Below are 23248 nucleotides of genomic sequence, written 5' to 3' on the forward strand. Positions count from 1 at the left end.
CTAAATTCTTCTTCTTTTTAAATATTAATATAATCTTAGTTTTATTATTATTTTTTAAATAATTCTTTTAGCCCCCTATGTTTGAAATATTGTTAAAACACCCCAGCAACAAAAAAGTTTAAGACTTAACTAAAACACCCACCCGCCCTAAGCTACTATCGACCACTTGCCACCACCGTCAACGACATTGAAAGTGGCCATAACAGCTCACGACCGACCAGATCTAGCCGGCCATGCGTCAATATAGCCATTTTCGGCTAGATCCATCATGGATCTGTTTGGAAATGGTCAGATCTGCGGCCAAAATTGATCGTCATTAACGGCTAGAGTTCTAGTTGTTGATGGCCAAGATCTTTTGATCTGGCTGGAAATGACCATAATAGTTCTGGTTGCTTCCAATTAGATCTATAGCCATCTTGCCACTTCCGGCCATCAATATGGTCGAAAATGTCCATATCGACATACAAAGGTCATTTCTGGCGAATTCTCCTGATGGTGGCTAGTGGGCGGCGATGCTCCTGGGTGGCCTGCAATTTGTTTTAAATATAAGGGCATTATTGTCCAAAAACTTAATTAAATATGGGTAAAATTGTAATGACAGATTAATGTAAAATAATTTCAAAATAAGGGCATTATTATCCAAAAAATTTATTAATAAGGGATAATATTGTAACAAAAATAAGATTACTAAATAATTTTAAAATACCTAAAAAAATTGAGATAATCAGATTATTTCCAATATTACCAATAGTAACAACTATTGGTTACGGAAGATTACCAGAATCTTATATTACTTTAACAATCAAACGTGATAATCAAATAATAAAAGATGATATTACCTCAGCAATTGGGGATTACCTTCAACCAAACATGCCCCAAGAGTTTTGTTATATTGTCTTCGTGATTTAAAAAAATTTAAAATAAATTGAAGCTCAGTCTAATTAAGACTGCCTGAGTAGCGCTAAGCTATACTTTTACATAATTGCTAACACTTATGATGTCAAAAAAATAAAAATAAAATAAAACTAGTTAGGATATATACGAGGTTAGAGTATTTCTAATTGTTCTCTTTATTTTAAGAGTATCTTTATTTTAAAGAACATCTCCAATTATTTTCTTTATTTTAAAGAATATATTTCATATAAATAAAAAAACATTTTCATTAATTTTTAAATATACAAAACAAATTTTTTATCCAAATTTGACTCTTTAAATTTTATGAGAGAGAATATTTTTTTCCAAGAAAGAGACTTAAGAGCATATCTAAATGACTCTTAATATGACCCAAACTCTTTACTATAAAAAGTCAATTTATAAAAACAAGAATCCAACAGACTCTTTATCCTTTAAATATAAATTAAAGAGTGACTTTAGAAGTGGAACAAATGGGTCGGGTTAGGCGGGTCAACCCTAACCCGACCCGCATTAGAGAGGGTTCAACCCGCATGCAACCCCCGGGCGGGCCGGGTTGCTATATGGCAACCCGCCAACCCGGCGGGTTGCTATTTGTTTACAATAGCCAACCCTGGTTGGCCCCCAAAAAATAAAAAAATAAAAAAATAATTATTTTTTTCAAGTTTCTCCCATTTTTTTAATTTTTTTAATTAAACTATTATTATTAAACTCTTACAAATAATTTTACACAATAATATTGAACTATACTTCTAAATCATAAATATTAAAATGTATAAAACTTCGTAATATTTGACACATTGTTATTATTATTTTTTATGGTACGTAAAATATAAAAAATTAAATACTGAAGTCTTATTCTTAAATTTCCATGTCTTGTATAAAATATAATTCATTCTTATGCTAAAGTTTCATCAATTGAATGAATAAATCTAATTTTTCTTATATTACAATTTTATTGTATTAAAATTGAATTAATATTTGAAATGTTAATAAAAAAAATTAATTTAATTGAATTATTGATATTTGAAAAGTTAACTAAAAACAATTACATTTATTCATTTATAAATAGTTAATTATTTATTTGAAAAGTTAACTAAATAAAACCAAAAAAAAAAAATAGGGTTAACCCTAGGGCTGTGCAAAAAAATCTGATATCCGATCCTAATCCGCTCCGGAAAAATCGAATATCCAAAAATTCGGATCAGATACGAATCAGAATTTAGCAAAATCCGAATATTCGGATTGGATACCGGATCAGGATTATTAAAAAATCAGATATCCGTATCCGATCCGAATTTTACAAAACTACGTCGTTTTGAGTTTTAAAAATTAAATTAACCCTAACACTAACAGTCTAGCTCAGTAACTCTAACACAATTAAGTCAACTCTCTATCTCTCTCACTCTCTGTCTCTCTCGGCTCTCGCTCGAACACAAACACGCAGTCACGACTCACCCACAGTCGCACAGCCTCTCACAGAGTCACAGTCTCACTCTCTTAGACCAGGTCTCGTCTGTCGTCTCAGTCTCTCACTGTCTCTCTTGCTCAAACAAGCACAACCTTTCACTCTCTTAGACCAGATCTTGTCTATCGTCTCAGTCTCTCACTGTCTCTCTCGCTCAAACACGCACAGCCTTTCGCTCTCATCTCAATCTCACTTTGTCTCTCTCGCTCAACTCTCTGACTCTCTCGCTCGAACACGCACAGACAGACACACAGTCAATTAGCCGCTCTCTCGGTGTCTCACTCTCTCTCGCTCGAACGCTCTCAACTCTCTCGGTGTCTCACTCTCTCTCGCTCAAACACTCTCAGATCTCAGTCTCTCTGACGATTGAAGCCCCAAATCGATTGTTGTCACAGCCTAGTGCGACTGCCGCCACACCGTAATAGCCTGGTGCGATTTCGTGGTGCTTATTTCTTTATTATTGTTGGTGATAGTTTGTTAATGGTACAATTTGATGGGTGTTTTTGTTTTGATGTTGATTTGAGTTTGATGTTAATGGCACCGTAATATGGTGCCTTCTCTCTTTGTCCCGGTTAAAAACCTTCTCTTGTTCATTAGTATTGAATTATTGATTTGCGTTTTGAACCTATTACAAGGTTGATGGAGGCTGGGTTTGATTCAAATTGTGCCGATTGGGTTTGTACTCATCCAAGCGTTTACTTACCGTGATGGCAAATAGAGTGTAGAGGCTTGGTCTGATTTAAGCTAAGGTGTTTCCCTAATTTGATGTAAATGCCACAGGAGCATTTCTGCTCTTTGGGTTTCCTCTGTGCTCCAGTGCTGCTTATGTTTGTAGTTCATTGAAACTGCTTGCATCTTAGATTATTATTATTGTTCACTTTGATGTTGTTCCTATGAAATGTGACACATTCTAACTGGTGACGGATTGCATATGTCCTTGCAATATGGCTTTGAAGCATTATTAGCCTTAAGGATTGAATTATTTGATTTTAATAAGAAAATCTTAAAATTCGGATAAATTTCGGATATCCGATTATCCGATCCGAATAATCGGATATCCGTAAAACCGGATATCCACATAATTCGGATTGGATTCGGATCAATATATAGCCTGATCCGAAAATTCGGATCGGATTAGGAAAAGTCCTATTCGGATCGGATATCCGGATTTGAACAGCCCTAGTTAACCCAGCCCAACCCGTAGCCTAACCCGGCGGGTTAGGGTTGGCAGGCCGGGTTTGTTCCAGCCATTACCCCAAAAATGGTGGGCCTAACTCGGCCTGCCTTTGTTGGCGGGCGAGTTAGGACCAACCCGCCAAAAGAAGTAACCCACCGCAGGCCGGGCGGGTTATTTTTCCACCTCTAAGTGAGTTTGACTGTCCACATATAGAGAGTCAAATTTTATTCTCTATCTTAATTTTAATTAATAAACTACAAGTTGATTGCGAACCCTTATTCTCAGCCAAGCTGGAAACTTACATAATTAATTATTTGACTTAACCTATTTATATTTTATCATAATATTCAAGTGCATTTGTTTCCCTATTCTATTGGTATTCCAAATCAAAGTGCATATTTGTTTCTCTATTCTCAAAATCATATCCTAAATTATTTAACTATTTTTAATTTTCAAATCCTACCTCGTAATAACCACCCAACTCTACCTAACAATAATATTTCAAAAATACTACTCCAAATAACTAAACAANAGATTGATGGTTAGACAAATTAAGCCATCTTGGTTTGCCCTTCCAATTGGACTGCCCATGAGTGGTAAATTACGGGGAGTTAAAATGTTTTATATTATTTCCTTTTATATTCATGCATGTAAATTAGGTTTTGGTCAAAACACGTTGAATTATTATATTCGGTATACAATATATAATTATGCCGTGTTTAGTATATTTTAATTATTTCGTACAAGCATCTATTTTAGACCGCTAAATGGTTTTTGTCATCTGGTGGGATGTGGAGACAATTATATATTCAAGTAGCCATACATTCTAAAAAAATTCTTTTGCATTAAAAATATTTTGATTCAACCGGACGCCCAATAATTTAAATTACATTGTACACACCGCAAAAGTCTATTTTGTAAAATTAATTTCAACGATGAAGATGCTTGTGAACATATAAAAACATGTACAGTTATCTGTTTGCTTTCCTGGGTTGGGGACAAAAATTCCTGTATACCTAATATATTATTTGGTAAAAAATTCTTATTAACTAAATATATATATCTAACCGGCAGAAAGAATCAATTAATTCAAATTAATACCTAAAAAACTCTAGTTATTAAACTAAAATCAATGAAAATTTTGTTTTTAGGGTAAATGAAGTTATTAGTTACTGTAGCCTAAAAATAATAGTTGAGCAGCGGTGGCATATAAAAAAATAGTAGAGTTGAAATGACATGAGTCATGAGTCATGAGCTTCGTCTGATACGATTGGACAATAAACATGTTGCGGTACACGTGCATGATAACTCCAAACACATAAGTCTTGTCAGTGACGTTCAGGCGCAGGCAAGCCATTGCAGCGGAACGAAACCGCGGCTAACCAAAACCACGGGCCTCATAATCATTTGCTAAAGTTAACCTCGGAGTTTCTCGTTTCTTAAATCTTAATACAATAATACGTATCTGAATTTTTAATGAGATTTCAGATGAGTCCGGGGTACGAGATTCTACGATTAGAACAACTTGTTCGACAATGAAAAACGAAACCTACAAATTGCCTTGAAAAGATTGATTTGTTAGTCATGTCAAGCATGTCGTTTATAATAATTTATAATGTTCACAGTCCAAGATATTCAATTCAAAACTTCTCACCAATACCAGCAATACGTAGATAAATATAGGATTTATGTTGAGATCAACATGGAATTTAAAAGAGAGTAAAAAAGGAAGAAGAAGCTGATTCTTTTCATTGGTAATAGGTCAGTGGTCAGTGTAATATTATTAATTTTCACAGGAAAACTAAAAGCAATTGAGGGGATATGAAGTGGCCAATTGTTAAGTTCTGATCCATTACACAAGCCTGCAAAGGAGGTGTTTGGTTGGACTGATAGATATTTAAGATTATGGGCCAATTAAAAATACCTCTGGCTCAGTAGTAGTCCTGGTGGACTTGTAGCTTGATATTGTTGGACTTCATTGCCTTGTTTGAAATAGAGCCCTAATATAGAAAACTCCAATTTCTGATTAAACAGAAAAATAGATAACAAAACTTACCTACCAAATAGATCTTTACACGATCATATTGTGGTTGGTAGATGAGGATGCCACATCAATCTAATTGACTTTAAATTTTAAAGCAAATTCTATCAACCACCTGTATTCTTATTGTGCACTAATTATGAAGCCCACTGAAAATGGCAGTCAATAATTGAGAAAACAACCTAAGAAAGAAAAGACTTGCTCAACTCCTTGATCGTTTCACATTCACTGCTTTCTTGTTTGAGTTTAAAACTTAAAACCCTTTTGCTTGCTTCTAGTTTCTTCCCGTTTCAATCATATTCTACAATGGTGAATGGTGATAGCAACGTAAACATTGTAATATTCTTTGGGGAAATGAATAGTTAGTAACAAAATCTGGATGGAGTTTCATCTTTTGGCAAAGTGGAAAGCTGGGAGATCAGATCAACATCAACCACTTTGATTACATCGATCGACCTTCAACGAAATAAATGATGAAATCAGGAATATTCAACTCTTATCATTACCCATGCCTTTAATTATTTATAATCATGCTGCCGATATAGGATCCTCAATACAGAGTCTTCATATAATATTAAACGTTGAAACAAAAGCATGCTATATTATTTCCTTTTTTATTGTTTTCCTTTTTTCCACCAAGGTTTGCCTTAATAACATTTTTCCACTCAAAAGTTTTAAAATACCACTTTTCCACCCAAAGTTTATATTCCGTTACTAACTAAAGATGATTCTAGCGGTGAAAATTCTCTCCGTCACCACTATTTGAACCTCTGATCTCCTTTCTAGAAAACCCCTCTCACTCATACACTTGATTTCTCTTTGATTATTAGGCACAGAAAGTTAAGGTTTCTCATTCTTAGCTGATTTCTGACTGATTCCGGTGGTGAATATTCAATCAGTCACCACCGTTCAGTCCACTGACTTCCACTCTACAAAAACCCTCTTACCTGACTCCTGGTAATTGGCCGAACGCCGATTGAGAAAGTGAAATATATGTTGGATATTAAGAAAATATAAACTTTGGGTGAGAAAGTGATATTTTACAATTTTTTGGGTGGGAATTACTGATATTAGTTATGGTTTGAAGATGGAATTTGTTTGGTGTAACTTAACATTTAAAAAGTCAAATTAATGTTGTTTGTTTATGTTATACTATCAACAACTCATTATGAGATACTTTAATGTTAATAATCCTATTTGAATATATCCGATGATGGAACTCAAATATAAACTAATCACAGGGAGGTATCTTCTGAGGAAAATACGTATTAAAACATAGATTTCAAAGCAAACTGAATAATTAATCAAGAAACAAAATTGAATTTGTTAAACAAGTAACATTTCTTTTTCCACTTTTCATCAAAGTTCAGCAGTCTTCTTTGCCGTCAAGTTGGGCTATGAAGCATTCGGGAAAGAACCCTTTTGTCTTGTTATAGTTGAAATGTATAGCAGAAACTACTTGTCTTGGTTGCCGTATTAAGACGTTGTTGTTTGTGAAATAATTCCCCGGATTGAATTCATCGTTAAAATGGAGGAGATGTGGTTTTCAAATAGACAGCCATTGCCGACTAAATAGATGAGCTCAAGCTTTCGTGAAATAAATCGAAGACACAGAGAAATAGAATAGAAGTAAACCTACCTAGTCTTATACTATTATTTGTTCAGTATATAATCATCATTTATTCCCACTCGTTATTAATATTATACATTCAATCAGATGCCCAATTCAAGTTTAGTTGAGCAGCACTAAGAACTAACTAAGAACCGGTCAATATAAGATTGCTTGAATTTTATAATAACTTTCTTCTTTGGCGTCCTACCATGGTAGTCGTTAATTGACAATTATATTAAAAAATTCTATATGATATTAGGTTATTAAATATGATTTTTATAACCCTTACCAATAACAAAAGGTCATAGTATTAAAATTCCCTTCAACATGTCAAAATTGACAATTGTTTATCAATTTTTATTGTGATTTTCATCTGATATTAGGTTAATAGATTTATTTTTATTGACCATTAATTTAAAAATAAATAAAAATTTCCACTCTTCGTCACTTTGATTTGATGATTGTAAATTGTTAATAAACTATAAAATATAAATCCAGGTCAGGTTCGGATAAATTTTTATCTTTTAAGAACAAAATATTATAGTGGTGGGCGATTGACATGGGAACTGCCGCTGCCAGACAGAACAAAATTAATAGTTATATTTGTATTCAACATTCAAACTTCTAGAAGCTTATTGGATAAATCGATATGTTTAATTGTTTATACAAGCTTACAATAAAACTTCTGGATCAACTCGCAGTGCATTAATGTATATGTGATTTTTCAAAAAGAATAATATCTCCAAATATTCATCCAACCAATCACCAATTATCATTCCTCTCTACTACGTGGCCGCCACCTAACCATCCTTTATTCTTAGTCAACTTAACATCTATACCTCCGTCTCCGTAAAAGGTTTGTTCTCTTGTGGGACCAAAATCTCACAAAAAGTCACAGACCAAATTTGAAACACTGCACCGCCCAAGCGCGCTCACCTGCGCGTCGATTTACAAAATTCACTTTCTTTATATTTCACACCTGATTACAGTCTCTCCACTCTACCTATCAGGCGCTTATTTAGCGCCAACACTTTTGCCTGTTTGTTATGGTCCCTCTTCTTTTTTAGCTTTCTCGGATGTACCTTGCTTTTCTTTGGAGCAAAACTAAGGTCGTTAAAGCCCAAATATGAACAAAAACAACTACTACAGTTCACTTGAGCTATGGCAGTCGTAAAGAACAATCAACGTCTTTGGATTTTCAGACTTTTGATTTCCAACCATGGCATCCTATCCTTTCTACTCCTTTTTCTCCATGGCTTACCGTACGTCACTGCGCAATCCGGAACAGTGCCACCCGGTGCTCGACCAGAGGAATACTTTAGAACACCGGGGCCCACATTCAACCCGACAATGGCTATTGTCATGGTGGTTTTGATCAGTGTATTCTTTTTGATAGGTTTTTGCTCCGTCTACATCCGTCAGTGTTACGCACAGCGTTCGCCCCGTAACGACGACGACCACTTTGCCGTCTTTCTCGGAGGACCCAACTACCGCTCCCGGAGAATTACGCGCGGACTCGACGCGTCCGTTATCAACACATTTCCGACCTTCCTCTACTCCGCTGTTAAAGGGCTTAAAATCGGTAAGGGCTCCTTAGAATGCGCCGTTTGCCTAAACGAGTTTGAAGATGACGAAACTCTGCGTTTAATACCCAAGTGTAGCCACGTGTTTCATACTGATTGCATAGATGCTTGGCTAGCTTCGCACAACACGTGCCCGGTTTGCCGCGCAAATTTGGTCCCTCAACCCGGTGAGATTGTATCGAGCGTTATTCAAGTATGTAACACGGACAATAGTTCCGATGAACCGGAACGGCGGCCTGATGATCGTGAAGAAATTTCACAGGTTGAGCATGGAAGAGACGTAGAATCTCAAGAGGTGAATTTGACCAATCAGAACAGGCCGCCACGTAAATCGAAATCAACAGGGTGGAGACTGGCCGGTTTATTTCCACGATCACAATCGACAGGTCACTCGTTGGTTCAACCGGGTGAAAATTGTGAGAGGTTTACATTAAGATTACCGGAGGAGGTACGAAATGAGTTAATGAACTCGAATCTAACAAGAAGCAAGAGTTGCGTGGTGTTTCCTAGAGAGAGGAGCACAAGAAAGGGCTTTAGGAGTGGCAGTGGAGGAATTGGGTACGAACGGTTCGACCGGCCAAAGACCGGCCATTGGGCTTTCAGGATGGCTCCGCCTTTTATGTCCCGAGCCCGTTCCCTTCGGATTCCAAATGTTTGTGATGAGGTTACGTCTACCCCACCAAAAAAATTGTCTAAATTTGCTAAATCATCGTCTGTTGGGTTGCGCGATAGAAGTGATAATAATGGTGATGGATCATTGGAGCGACTCCGAAACGACGCTCAAGTTTAGCATACAAAGTAAGTTAGGTTTAAAACTTTTTGGGGTTGACCCATTCAGATTTATGTGTACAGAGGAATATAGTTTTTACTTTTCTTTCTTATTTTGATTTGTTTTATTTTGGTGAATAATCAAATAAGATTGTGGTTTCTTTTGATAGAAGGCAAGTTTTTTCAGCAGTTTATTTATCATGTAAGAATTAAAATTTAAGAGAACTGAAAGGTTTGTGGTGGTGGCAGATATAGCCTAAGGGTCCAATTTTAGAATCAATTGCTTTCTTTGTTATTGGGTTGAGAAAATCAGTTAATTAAATTCCAAAGAAACACAAGCATTATCCTTGGCATTATTGTTAACAAAGGGTTTTGTATTAAAATTTAATTTATAACCTTGATTAGTCCACGAATTAAAACAAAAAATTTAAATATATATTGGTTTAGTCCCAAACAATTAAAAAATAGTGTTTTTTTAGTGACTATGGTGTTTAAACCAGCCTGTCCGCACCTCAACTAATCCTCCGGAGCCCTGAAATTGATAGCCGGATAAATTTCCTCAGTGATCACTCTTATTAACTATTCAAGTGAATCGAATTCAAGATCTCTTAAGTAATACATCCAAGAGTCATAATTAACTATTGGGTCACTTAATGGTGGTTTATTTCTCTTAAACATGGTATATTATATCGATATTTTCTCTCCAAAAGACAATTACAAATAAGTCTAAAATTACGAGTAAAATTTTAAATTAGTTAGCGAAGTTTCAATTTGTAAATATATCTTATTGACCCTTTGATTATCCACTATGAAGACAAGAGAAGAGAATCCTTATTATATATATATATATCAACTTATATGAAGAGTTTGTTAAACAATAAAATCAATAATATGATGGCATATTATAATTTAATATTAATTTGATACCTTAATTTTCAAGGTGAAATCAAAATAATTAATAAAAAAAATGGTTATGAATTGTGGTGTTTATGTAGTAATTAATTTTACCCAGAATCGAAAGGGTAAAAAGTGGGACAAATCTCAGTTAGTGAGGCACAAGGTGAGGGTGAGTGAGTTGTGTGAGGCCATTTTAGGTAGGGGAACTGAAAATAAACATTTTGTTGATTTCAGGCGGGCTCGGTCCATGATGAGCCCACGAGGGTAAGCCTGTACCAATGAGATTGTTGGGATGGGCTTGTAAGAATGAGCCCAATTCAACAATACAAGTCTTTACATTAAACATATGTATTGGGTTTCAACTTAATTAAAGTATGAAGTTTGACGATATATAAAAAGTGATGGCTATTTGAAAACTTATCCATCATATTATTCACAAACTTGTTCAATTATACAGTATAATTGCTATTGACTTGTTGACATCAAATATATATTTTGAATTTTGTTTCCTCAAAGATGTGTTAGCTCTCAGTGAACAGCAAGATTAGCAAAGAGTCTTTATTATGTGGATCGATCGTCGGAGTCACAAAACTTAATGAGATTCTGCATTTAATATCACTAATCTCTTTTAGATGTTTTTAAAAGGTGTGTTTATGAGATAAGAGAAAAACCTTGACCGTGAAAAACCTGACTATTGACTAGTTGACATCAAATGTATTTGCCCTCTTCGCTACACTCACTTATATTATTTAGAGCAGCCGCATGATTTAGATACTTTTTAACTCCTGAACTCTAGCCTTGGACTTCGGTGAAGGACTTATTTCTAAAAAGTAGCCTTACTTCACTTGCACCAGAGTGGTCTTCACCCTACTCTCATTAGATCAAACAACTTCTATTTATAGATTGCCAATGGCGATATGAAAATCGATTCTCTTGAAAGTTCTAGCAACTTACAAGATTAAGTACAATTGCCATTTTTCTTGGGACCAAGTCAACTTGGAAATTAAACAAATGAAAAGTTTCTAGATATATTTCATGAAAAGTGAGAGGTGGTGTTATTAATTCAACAATGCTTACTTTTATTACACTCGGTTTGAGGTACTTGAAGGATTAAAATCTGAAGTTTTACTATATACGAAATGTAATGGTTACTCTTATTACACTCTGAGTAAGGTAGGCGTCGACATATGATTTAAATATTAACCATAGTTCTTATTGTCGGTGCAGGCAAAGTTTTTAGTAGTGCGTGTAGGTCTTACTTCACCCGTCTATATACGGGAGAAAGATACTTTCCCACTCGTTCAAAATGACATTTTCCCACATTTGATTAGGTTTGTTAGTGTTTTTTTTTTAATATTTGATTGAAATGATGAAAATGTACTTAAATGATTTACTATAAATTAAAATTTAGTTTTCAGTCTTTATTTGATTATTTATTAGCTCAAATGTAAATATACATTTTTCTTCTTTGTTTATTTAATTAGTTAGGAATATTGATTTTCTATGTTAATTAATAAAAATTAAAAACATTATAAATTTAGTAGATTATTAAATAATAGTGATGAGATATTGATGACATTATAAATTAATTAATAAATAAATAAATAAATATTAAGGTTATTTAATTTTAAACATTTCCATAGTATTACTCCTAACTTTTTAGGTGAGGTTGACTATTTTTTCTTTTTTGATTTTTTAATATTTGACTTTTTGGCTAATTAAAAAACAATAAAAAATTTATAAAGTAAAAAAATTAAGGGTATTTTTTTTTTCTTTAAAATATTAATGGAAAACATAACAGAACCCAACGAAGGGTGAAAGAGTGTCATTTTGAAACTTGATGGGTGGTAAAGTGTCATTTAGTGTATATATATATAGGCCGAACGACTTATGCATACCCAAGGTTTGTCGAAACGACAAGTTGGTACCTAAAAGGTTTTGAAACGACAAATAGGTACCTTCCGTCATGTTCTGTTAGTGATTTTCATTTGATAATAGTGAAAAGACTAAAATGCCCTTAAAAGTTTAATATTTTAGATTTTTATAAAATTAAAAATTTCTAAAAAACCCCCTAGGTTTTCTAATTTGACTAAATACCCCAATATATAAAAAATTTATAAAATAACAAGAACACCCCCGCCATCCACAGTGCCAGATTCCGGCCACCACCGCCGGAATCTGGCCAGAAAATTGCGTTACGACACAGACCCATGGGATCCGTGTCGTAACGCGTAGATCTTTCATTTTTCGACAAGATCCGTGGCTGATCTGGCCGGAAAAGGCCAGATCTACGGCCATATCTGGCCGTCGAGACCGAAAACTTGCTGAAAAATTGTGTTACGACACAGACCCATCGGATCTGTGTCGTAACACGTCGATCTGGCATTTTCCGGCCAGATCCGTGGAGGATCTGGCCGGAAAAGGCCAGATCTGGCCGTCGAGACCGAAAAAGGCCAGACGTAGATCTGGCCTTTTCCGGCCAGATTCGTGGCGGATCTGGCTGGAAAAGGCCAGATCGGTGTGTTACGACACAGATCCGACGGGTCTGTGTCGTAACACAATTTTTCGGCCAGATTCCGGCGGTGGTGGCTGGAATCTGGCATTGTGGGTGGCGGGGGTGTATTTGTTATTTTATAAAATTTTTATATATTGGGGTATTTAGTCAAATTAGCAAACCTAGGGGGTTTTTTAGAAAATTTTAAATTTATAAAAAACTAAAAATTAAACTTTCAAGGGTATTTGAGTCTTTTCACTATTATCTAACGAAAATCATTAATAGAATATGACGGAAGGTACCCATTTGTCGTTTCAAAATCTTTTGGGTACCAACTTGTCGTTTCCACAAACATTGGGTATGTATAAGTCGTTATCCCATATATATATAGTAAAACCTCTCTATAGTCATAATGGTGGGACTAACTAATTTTATTATTATTAAGAGGTTATAACTTAATAGAGGTGTAGTTATAAAAATTTCTTATTTTATAATTCATGTTTTTGTAGTATAATATTAGGATTTCAATTAATGTTTTAACAGTATTAAGATTTTAATTCAGCGCTTCAATTGCCTGCTTTTAAAATGGATAAAAGATTGTGTCTTGGAACCAACAAAGATAAATGTCATTGATGGAATTGTAAATGCAATAGCTGCATGATCAAATTAATGTGAAGCCATAGACAATTGTCAATTGTTTTAAGCATTACAAAATTAAGACTCCCGATGTTGATTAATTGCAAGTTACAAATAAAGTGGATAAGGGAAATCATTGTAGAATTGAGTGATCAGACTCGACGACTTCACTACATTAATCGAATAGATATTAATGTCTTCTTCAATCATCCAAAGGAGCAACAAGTCATGTATACTTTAACTGAAAAAGAAATCATTGTTACAATTAGACAATAAGAGAAAGGAAATAATCATGAGGAAATACAAAAAATTTTGTGCTAATAAGCTCTAAACATGCTTGAGAAGTTAGACATATTTTGGTTTCAACAAGAAGATGTTCATGCTAACGGGTAATGTACCTGCAAGTTAAAAGATGTGATAATAACTCTAAAACATAAATCATTCTTCCAAACAATTTTAGATAAATATTTTATTTCATCTTAAATCTTTAATGTAAGGTAGCATATTTTTTTTTTTAAATATACAAATAATTATTACTATGTGAAGACAACTTTTCTTAAGACGAGAATTAAAAAAATTATAACTTATTACACTGTGTAGTTTATTTTTATTTATAACTATTCTAAATTGGGAATATAATTTTTTATGACTATGTAGAGTTTATTCTTATATAAAGTATGGTTATATATAAATGCAGATGTGAATATGAATCACATTTGAATAATTTTCATAATTCTTTTCAGACATTATAATCAATATTGAATTTAAAACCCTTTCTGGATAAGTAATAGAGAACTTTATTACCACCTTCTCCGCAAGATAACACCCCGCCATCTATTAAAGAAACCAGGTATTTATGAGTAAATATACTTTATGATAACACCATTAAAGGAATGACCGTTCCGTATAAAAAACCAACTAATAGAATGACTGTTCATAAATGAGGAACAACCATTTTTAATGACCGTTCATAATAAGAGAACAGTCATTCCTTTCATAAGGAATGAGAACAACCAAAGAAATGATTGTTTCTTCATAAAAAATAACCGTTTGTTTCTAGTAGTATTTTTTGGTGTAGTAGAAACTGATGTGATAATGTTAATCTGTTAATATGTTAGGATTATAAGAGAAGGTAATTGTGAGATTGAGTTGTAAACGTAACATTTTTTTTAATTTAATCCAGTCCCACTGTTAGCCAACAAATTACCCCCTGATATCCCGTGCTTTTTATGACACTTAATTCACTCTATCAAACATAGAGCCATGGAATAATATATATCTGATGTTTAGTGAACAATGCAGCATTGAAACATTAGCAACTTCTTCACCAATATATGAAGAAAAGTCAAATATATAACTCATGGGATTTAAAATGGGTCTGACTTCTTATCCAATAAGGTCTTATTGAATGAGATGATATTTCTATTTTATAAACTAATAGACTTGAACGTATCTAATCAGTTTAAGAAGCTAGGTATGAGACTTTAATACTTTCTATCGTGATCAAGCCTATAACTTAAGTCCTGTTTATTGATGAAGATAGTTAATGATTCTAACTTGCTTATATCTTAAGTTATGTTTATTGATAAAGATAGTTAATGATTCTAACTTTTTATCAATAGGATAAAACTCTCTTATTATGATAGAATTTATGATAGGTTTGACTCTTATTCAATAAATTCTTGTTGAATCAGAGAATTAATCCTTTTTATAAATTATTAGGCTTAAACCAGGTAGTCGGTGTGAAACTCGGACAAATGAGACATCTACTTAAGCAATCTCGCTCTCACTCTGTCGATTGTCGGCGTTGATCATGCCAACAATTAATATTCGTAGCTAGCTAGCCACAGGAATAAAAACATTGGACTTTTATTTGTAAAATTAAGCTATACGATGTTCTTTTCAATTGGCATCATTAACCACAAGTTCATAATTTCAATAAATTGATGGTCCCACGGGGACATGGAGCAGTATAAGCCAGAAATTTCAAGTTTGTAGTACTGAATCGCATTCGAATAACTTTTCACAAATCATCTTGCTCCACCCAATGCTAGTTGGACTTACAAGCTCAGTGACACTGACATATATACTCTACATCACAAATTAAATCAATGAAAGAAAAAAATGTTGATTGACTGGTATTGGGTAGTAATTTGAAGAAATCGTACATAATATATGTGGTCACAGGAGCTAACTTAATTTCTTGACATTGATTGTGGATAATTCATCTTTTTCAATTAAACTGTAGTACAAAAAGAAGGAAAAAAATGGTTTTAATATCAACTCATCGTGTTAAATATGCACAAATGAATCAAAAAAATATGAATGGTCTAAAAAATGTGTAACAGTATACAAACGTGAAAAACGTGTAACAGTATACGAACAGACTTCCTATGTCTACAACTAGTCTGTTAGAGATGTGTAATCCATATGTTTCTCCGGATACCAAAGTAGCTCACTCAACCAGAATTTTCTGTTTTTAACAAGCGTATGTAATCATAAATGAACCATTCATCCTTTGTTCCTCTTTGCCGGATGAACAACTACATTGACTCATATTAATTTTCTTCCCGAAATGTATTGTGTGAAAGAGCTAGTTGAATCGCGTGGTTGTCTCCAATCTGTTCCTTCAAATTATGTCTTCCCAGAAAACCATGATGATTGCATAATCTCAGAAGAGGAGCCAATCCCTACTATAGACTATTCGTTGCTTACTTCCGGTTCTCTAGAACAACGCTCCAAGGTTATCCATAAACTTGGCAATGCCTGCCGCGAATGGGGATTCTTTACGGTAACATATATACCATCTACGTATTACTAATATTCTCTCTGGTCGTTGTTTCGACTTTCATGTATCCGAATATGTTAAATTTCTTGTTCTTGTGGATTTACAAAAGTTTCCGTATATGATAAAAATAGGTTATTAATCATGAAGTACCGAAGACACTGAGAGATGAGATGATAAAGGCAACTGAAAAATTCTTCGATCTATCCGAAGAGGACAAGCGAGAGTATGCCGGAAAGAAATTGTTTGATCCCATTAGGTGGGGAACTAGCTTTAATGTAAAGGTGGACAAAACATTTTTCTGGAGGGATTATCTCAAGGTCCACGTTCATCCCCAGTTCAATGCTCCTAAGAACCCTCCTGGCTTCAGGTACTTAATTGATTACCTAAAAAATCTAGGCTTCTTGATCACTGATTCTCTTTGTGCAAGGCACCAGCAAACTGCAATTCAGGGCAATTTATGACTAAATTCTTAAGATTAATTTGTTCAAACTTATTGGTCTGCTTCGTGTATTGTTTCAATTTTGAAGCTCAACATGGAAGAAATTATGTTGTTGTTGCGACGTGAGAATTTTTTTCTTTTTAGTTGTTGTAATATTAAGTTAACCCAGCTTCTATGGATGATTTATTTGTTTTGTTTTGTTTAATTTCTTTTTACGTACTTATAGTGAGGTACAAGAAGAATATTGCAAAAAAAATCGAGAATTAGCAAGTGAATTGCTAAAAGGGATATCAGCAAGCTTGGGATTGGAAGAAAGCTACCTACAGAAGACGTTGAATGTTGGATCAAACTCTCATCAGCTTCTAGTCATCAATCTGTACCCACCTTGTCCACAGCCAGAAGTCGTGATGGGGCTGCCCCCTCATTCTGATCATGGCCTATTGACCGTACTCATGCAGAACGGGCCTGGAGGTCTACAAGTTCAGCATAACGGGAAATGGGTTCCTGTAAATCTCCCGCCGGACTCTTTCGTTGTCAACGTAGGAGACCAGATGGAGGTAATTTAAAGCCATTAGGGTGTATTTTTAACGCATTAAAGTCACTGTTAATTAAAACAAAAATATCGGTCTCCTTTATCTGATAATCATGTAATCAACTGATTGTATATTTTGTGTGCTCAGATATTTAGTAATGGTATGTACAAAAGTGTAGTGCACCGAGCCGTAGTGAACGGCAAAGCAACAAGAATTTCGATTGGAACTGGAAACGGACCTCCGCTTGACACTGTAGTGAGCCCTGCGCCGGAGCTATTGGATCGAGAAAACCGACACGCTGGATATCGTGGGATAACTTATAAGCAGTACATGGAGCTTCAGCAAAGCAATCGTCTTGATGGAAAATCCTGCTTGACTCATGTCCGCATTTGAAGATTCAAGTCTTATCATATTAAATAATAATTTTCTGTTCATGTGAGTATCTAGCAACTTAATCGCAATGTTACGAATAAACAAATAAAGTCCCAATCGGGACCAGGCCCGCTAAAAATGTTATATGTCTTAATATTTGTCCTTATAAAAAAGTATGGTAATTTAAGTAGCCTTTAAATGTTCATATTGCAAACTTACTGCTTAAGGTTATGAAGAAAAAACCAAATTGCCACCAGATTTGAAAAGGATAGGTGCAAGTTACAAAATGACTTACTTATAAGTTCTTATTTTTGAGGTCATCTTATGGAAAACACGACTTAAATTAAATAATTAGTGAATCAAATATTAAGTCCATATGTAGCTTGCTGTAAGGAATCGAGACAGAGACCATGAGCAGGACAAAGAGAAGCAGTTCAAGACAATGCGCTGCCAGAGTATGCCTAAGAAAAGAGAAAGAGAGAATAAATTTGTATATTCAATATATTGTAAGCCTGTACAATTGGCCAATTTATACATCTTTGTAAATGTAAAAAAGGAAAGTACTGAATATAAAAGATCCCTGTAATTGTTTCAATCAATCACTTGAATTAAATTGATTGATTGAAACTCTAATTACTGCTTAATTTTAGCCAGCAGAGATTTAGGGAAATCAATCAAAGGCATTCCATATTTCGTCACTCCCTCTCAAGCTTATGGTTTGTAGATGTCAAAAACTCCAAGCTTGTTAAGTAAATATGAATGTTCTCTGCTACATAATGGCTTTGTAAAGATGTCTGCTGGTTGTTCTGAAGTACGAATGTGTAAAGTTTTGATTATACCCCTTCTTGTATTTTGTTTCTGACTAAATGACAATCAATTTCTATATGTTTTGTTCTTTTATGGAATACTGGATTTGCTGCTATGTCGTTTGCAGCCTTGTTGTCATAGTATAAAAGAACCAGTTTACTTACATGTACTTCTAGGTCCTTTAATAATCCCAAAAACCAGACGATCTCACATGTTGTATTTGTCATGGCTCTGTATTTCGCCTCTGCTGAAGAAAGGGATATAGTTGATTGTTTCTTTGTTTTCCAAGAAATAAGAGCTCCCCCTAGCTTGATGCAGAAACCTGTAAGTAATTTTCTTGTCATTGGACATGTGGCCCAGTCTGAGTTACAATGAGCTGTGATATCCAAACCTTTGTCTCGAGGAAGGAGAAGACCTAGGCCAGGACATCCTTTTAAGTATTTCAGAACTTTTATCGCAACTTCCATGTGAGATTGTTTAGGCTTATGCATGAACTGACTAAGGATGTGGACCGCATAACTGATGTCTGGGCGAGTCATGGTGAGGTAGATTAATCGCCCAACAAATCTTTGATAATTTGTGGGGTCTTCCAAAGGTGGATCAACTTCAGTAGATGATGTCTCATTGTCGTATTCCTGAGTAGTCAATTTGGTGTTTTGTTCTACTGGAATAATACTTGGCTTGCAACCTGATAGCCCATAATCAAAAATCAATTCCAAGACATACTTCCATTGGCTAAGAGATATTCCTGTCAGGGATCGTGCAATTTCGATTCCTAGGAAATATTTTGGTTCTCCCAGATCTTTTATTCGGAATTGTCTGTTGAGATGTTCTTTCAAGGATTTGATGCTACTTCATCATTTCCTATAATAAGAATGTCATCTACATAGATGATTAGAGCAATAAAGGTTTTACCTTTATGCCAGGTGAATAATGCATAGTCATTTTTGGATTGAACAAATCCTATGCCAATGAGAGCTTTGCTGAATTTCTCATTCCATTGTCGAGATGCTTGTTTGAGGCCATAGAGGGAGACGACATACTGTGTTCTCCCCCTGTCTGCGAATGTCGGGAGGAAGATCTATATAAATTTCTTCATGAAGATCACCATGAAGAGACCAGTCATGAACAAGAGCCACTGTAAGGAAAGTATGAACAGTAACATGTTTGGCTATTGGTGAAAATGTCTCTTAATAATTAAAGCCCTCACGCTGAGTGAAGCCTTTAGCGACCAATCGAGCTTTGTAATGTTCGATGGATCCATCAGCACGGTGCTTGATTTTGTAGACCTAATTACAACCAATGGGTTTTCTATGAGAGGGATGAAACACTAGATCCCAGTATGATTCTGAGTCAGAGTAGTAAGTTCATTAGACATTGCTTGATGCCAGTTAGAGTATTGAACAACATCTGAGTAACTAGTGAGTTCTCGATCAGCAGAGATGTGACTGATATAGGCTCTGTGTACAGGAGAGAGACGTCCATAACTCACATAATTGGAGGTATGATATAATGTACCTGAGGAATTGGAAACAGTAGGACATTCATAATCTACTGTCCAGATTGGAGGCCAAGTTTGCCGAGTACTGCAGCGTGTGGGAATAACTGTAACTGGAATAGTGGATCCTGGTGTGGAAACAACTGGAATAGAGGATCCGGGTGAGGAACCAGGAGTAAGAATCTGAATAGGTGTTTCTTCCTAAGGATCATTAGTGGTTGCTGTATTAGAATTATTGGTAGTATAGAACCGGAGGATCCGGTATCATATAGACTAGAGGATCCGGTATCATATAGAATAGAGGATCCTATTGGATAGTATCTTCAGGAACCAGTCTGGGTGATGTAGATGTAGTAATGGTATCTCTGGCAAACAGAAAAATGTCTTCATGAAACACAACATCTCTAGAGATCAGGAACTTGTTTTCAACTGGATCATATAGCCTGTAACCTTTTTGAAGCATAGGATATCCCATAAATATACAACGGGTGGCCCGAGTACATGGGAGCCAAGGGTGGCAGCATAACAAAAGCAACCAAAAACTCGGAGGTGGTCAAGAGCTGGTGGCCTCTTGAACAGTATCTCATAAGGAGTCTTACCATGAAGAACTTTGGTTGGCATGCGATTGACTAGGTATGTGGCTGTGATCACACAATCGCCCCAAAAAGAAACAGGTATGTGGGCTTGGTGTTTGAGGGCATGGGCTACTTCAAGTAGATAACGGTGTTTTCTTTCGACAACCCCATTTTGTTGTGGTGTATATGTGCAAGAGCTTTCATGCAAAATGCTAAGAGATAAAAATAGAGATGAACAATTATAATTAAAGAACTCCCTAGCATTGTCAGTTCTAACTCTTTGTACAGAAGTACGAAATTGGGTGGTGACCATGGATAGGAAATTCTTAATGTGAGTAAGTGTTTGAGATTTGGATTACATGAGGAATGTCTATGTACCTTGGGAAAAGTCATCGACAATGGTGAGGAAAAATCTAGATCCATCATGATTTGGGGTGTGGTAGGGCCCCCAAATATCAAGATGGATTAAAGCAAAATGTTGGGTTGTAATGGAAGTGCTATGTGGAAAGGTAATGCGGGTTTGTTTAGCCAATGGACATATAAGACACTGAGGGTGAGGGATAGTTGCACTGTGACCTAATCGTTGATGAAAAATAAAGGAATTTTTATTAATCATCGTATTACAATGGAAATTTTATTTTGACTACAAGTAGGAAAACTTTTAGGAGACTCAGCAGGTGCCTAGTAGTATAGACCTCTATTGACTTTACCCAAGCCCATTAGTTTCCTAGTCGAAGGGTCCTGAAATTTACATGTATTAGGACAAAACTCTACAGTGCAACTATTGTCTTCACATATTTTGGATACTGAGATAAGATTAAAATGAAATGCAGGAACACATAACACATTTTTAAGTGATAAAGTAGCAGATAAGTAGACGATTCCTATATGAGTAGCTAGGGCGATATTTTCGTTCGGTATACGAACTGAAGTGGATGAGGTAGTGAAAATTGTGGTAAAAAAATTTGGGTGACAAATGATGTGATCACTAGCCCCTGAATCAATAATCCACATATCAGTTATGAGTATATTAAAACAGTAAGAGGTACCTGCGTAAGATGCGGCGGGAGCATTCGGGGCATTGTTCAGTAGTTGGAGCAATTGATTATATTGTTTCGGGTTAAGAGTAGGTGCTGACTGATTTACAAGAGAAACTTGGAAAGAAGAAGAATGACCATTTCTCTCCTTGTTATTGGAATCCAGATGACCATGTAATCTCCAACAATGGTCTCGATCATGATTTCTTCTTTTGCAATAATCACAATATAATTGATTTTTATTGGATCTTGAATTTCCCAGCACATTTGACCCAGATCCAGACCCATTTGACCCATTTCCAAAGCCAGTTGACCTAGTTGACCAAGAAGTTGTCCTGTTTGACCCATTGCGTGATGTGGCATGATTGGAACCATGAGATGCGTTTAAAAACGAGATGAGTTTCTGGTCATCAGATCTCAAGATTGAATCTAAGCCTTTCATCTCATCATATATAAGAGAAGGTTTTTCACCTTCATTGTGCCCTAGCCACTGTGAATCCCCATTTTCTCTCAACCCTGCCAACGCCATTGAATCTGGTGAGGTCCTTTCGAAGTTCAACTGGCTTTGGCTTTCATCTTGCGTCGCCAGTTGAAAACTCCGGCAGAGAGAGGGTGGTGGAGACGCGGCCAGTACCTGTGTCCTGAAAGAGAGAAAACCGTCATTTAATCTGAGCAAAAAATGCGACAATCGGTCGCGATCTCGCATTCTGTGGTATTGATTAAGTGTTTCTGGTGGCCCCTTAAGCCTTTCTTTGGCAGCGTCTAACTCGTTCCAAACGGCAAAAAGCCGATTGAAATAAGTGGTGACCGAGTTGTTTCCTTGCTTGAGTTCGATGAGATGCTACCGGAGAGTGAAAATTTTGGCAAGATCGAGCTTCCTATACATCTCTTTGATGTTAGCCCAGATTTCGACAACCATTTCTATTGGTGGGAGCCCAGCTGCAACCTCTAACGAAAGACAATTGCTGATCCATGAGCGGACCAGCATATTGCAACGATTCCAGTGGCGTTGAAGATGAGCTTGTGGCGGTGGTTGAAAAGCCCTATCAAGAAATGGATCTTTGTCTTTGGTGATGAGGGTCACCGAAAATCGCGAGACCAGGAGGCATAGTTGTCAGATCAGGTGAGGGTTTGTTTGATGAGGACTAATTTTGGTCCATCGGAGACCAGTGAGAAGAGAACATCGCCTGGTTCAGGGCAATTGTTCCCGACTGCTGAAATGATTCAAAGAGGGTGCGGGTAGGGATTTGGATCCGAACCCGATGTCGGAATAGAATCTGGGTTGTAACCCGGTATTCCAAGAGAGGCTAGGTCAGGCCTTGAATGGGTAAAAGATTTTGGGTTCTAACCCGACATTCCAAGAGAGGCTGGGTTAGGCCTTGAATGGGTAAAAGATTCTGGGTTGTAACCCGACATTCCATATGGATAACGAGCTGGGTCAGACCTGTTTTGAATTGTTTGGGCTTGGGTTGTAGCAGGTAGAGATTGGTTGTTTGGGCCGGAGTAGTGTGGGTTGTTTGTGGTGATTGGGCTGTTTCCATGCTGAAGGTTAATGGTGTTTTTTGATTGTTTGCAGGGACAAAGAGAAAGAAGCTAAGTTGAAAGGCAAGC

General features: G+C 35.7%; 2 protein-coding genes across 2 annotated transcripts; both read left to right on the forward strand.

Annotated features, from left to right (window-relative positions):
* Positions 1 to 8260: 8260 nt before the first annotated feature.
* Positions 8261 to 9733, forward strand: LOC116141314 (RING-H2 finger protein ATL11-like). Its single transcript, XM_031426835.1, has one exon. It carries the CDS (start codon positions 8372 to 8374, stop codon positions 9581 to 9583), a length of 1212 nt encoding a protein of 403 aa, XP_031282695.1. The 5' UTR covers positions 8261 to 8371; the 3' UTR covers positions 9584 to 9733.
* Positions 9734 to 15971: 6238 nt separating this feature from the next.
* On the forward strand, positions 15972 to 18577 carry LOC116141312 (protein DMR6-LIKE OXYGENASE 2-like). Its single transcript, XM_031426833.1, has 4 exons — positions 15972 to 16379; positions 16508 to 16743; positions 17042 to 17372; positions 17496 to 18577. Exons 1-4 carry the CDS (start codon positions 16164 to 16166, stop codon positions 17739 to 17741), a joined length of 1029 nt encoding a protein of 342 aa, XP_031282693.1. The 5' UTR covers positions 15972 to 16163; the 3' UTR covers positions 17742 to 18577.
* Positions 18578 to 23248: the final 4671 nt, after the last annotated feature.

The sequence above is a fragment of the Pistacia vera genome, unplaced genomic scaffold (genome assembly GCF_008641045.1).
Source record: "Pistacia vera cultivar Batoury unplaced genomic scaffold, PisVer_v2 Contig397, whole genome shotgun sequence".
NCBI classification, from domain to species: domain Eukaryota; kingdom Viridiplantae; phylum Streptophyta; class Magnoliopsida; order Sapindales; family Anacardiaceae; genus Pistacia; species Pistacia vera.

Coding starts and splice junctions, on each gene's coding strand:
- LOC116141312 (XM_031426833.1), top strand. CDS start 16,164: ATGTATTGTGTGAAAGAGCTAGTTGAATCGCGTGGTTGTCTCCAATCT. Junction 16,744..17,041: donor AAGAACCCTCCTGGCTTCAG/GTACTTAATTGA, acceptor ACGTACTTATAG/TGAGGTACAAGAAGAATATT. Junction 17,373..17,495: donor ACGTAGGAGACCAGATGGAG/GTAATTTAAAGC, acceptor TTGTGTGCTCAG/ATATTTAGTAATGGTATGTA.
- LOC116141314 (XM_031426835.1), top strand. CDS start 8,372: ATGGCAGTCGTAAAGAACAATCAACGTCTTTGGATTTTCAGACTTTTG.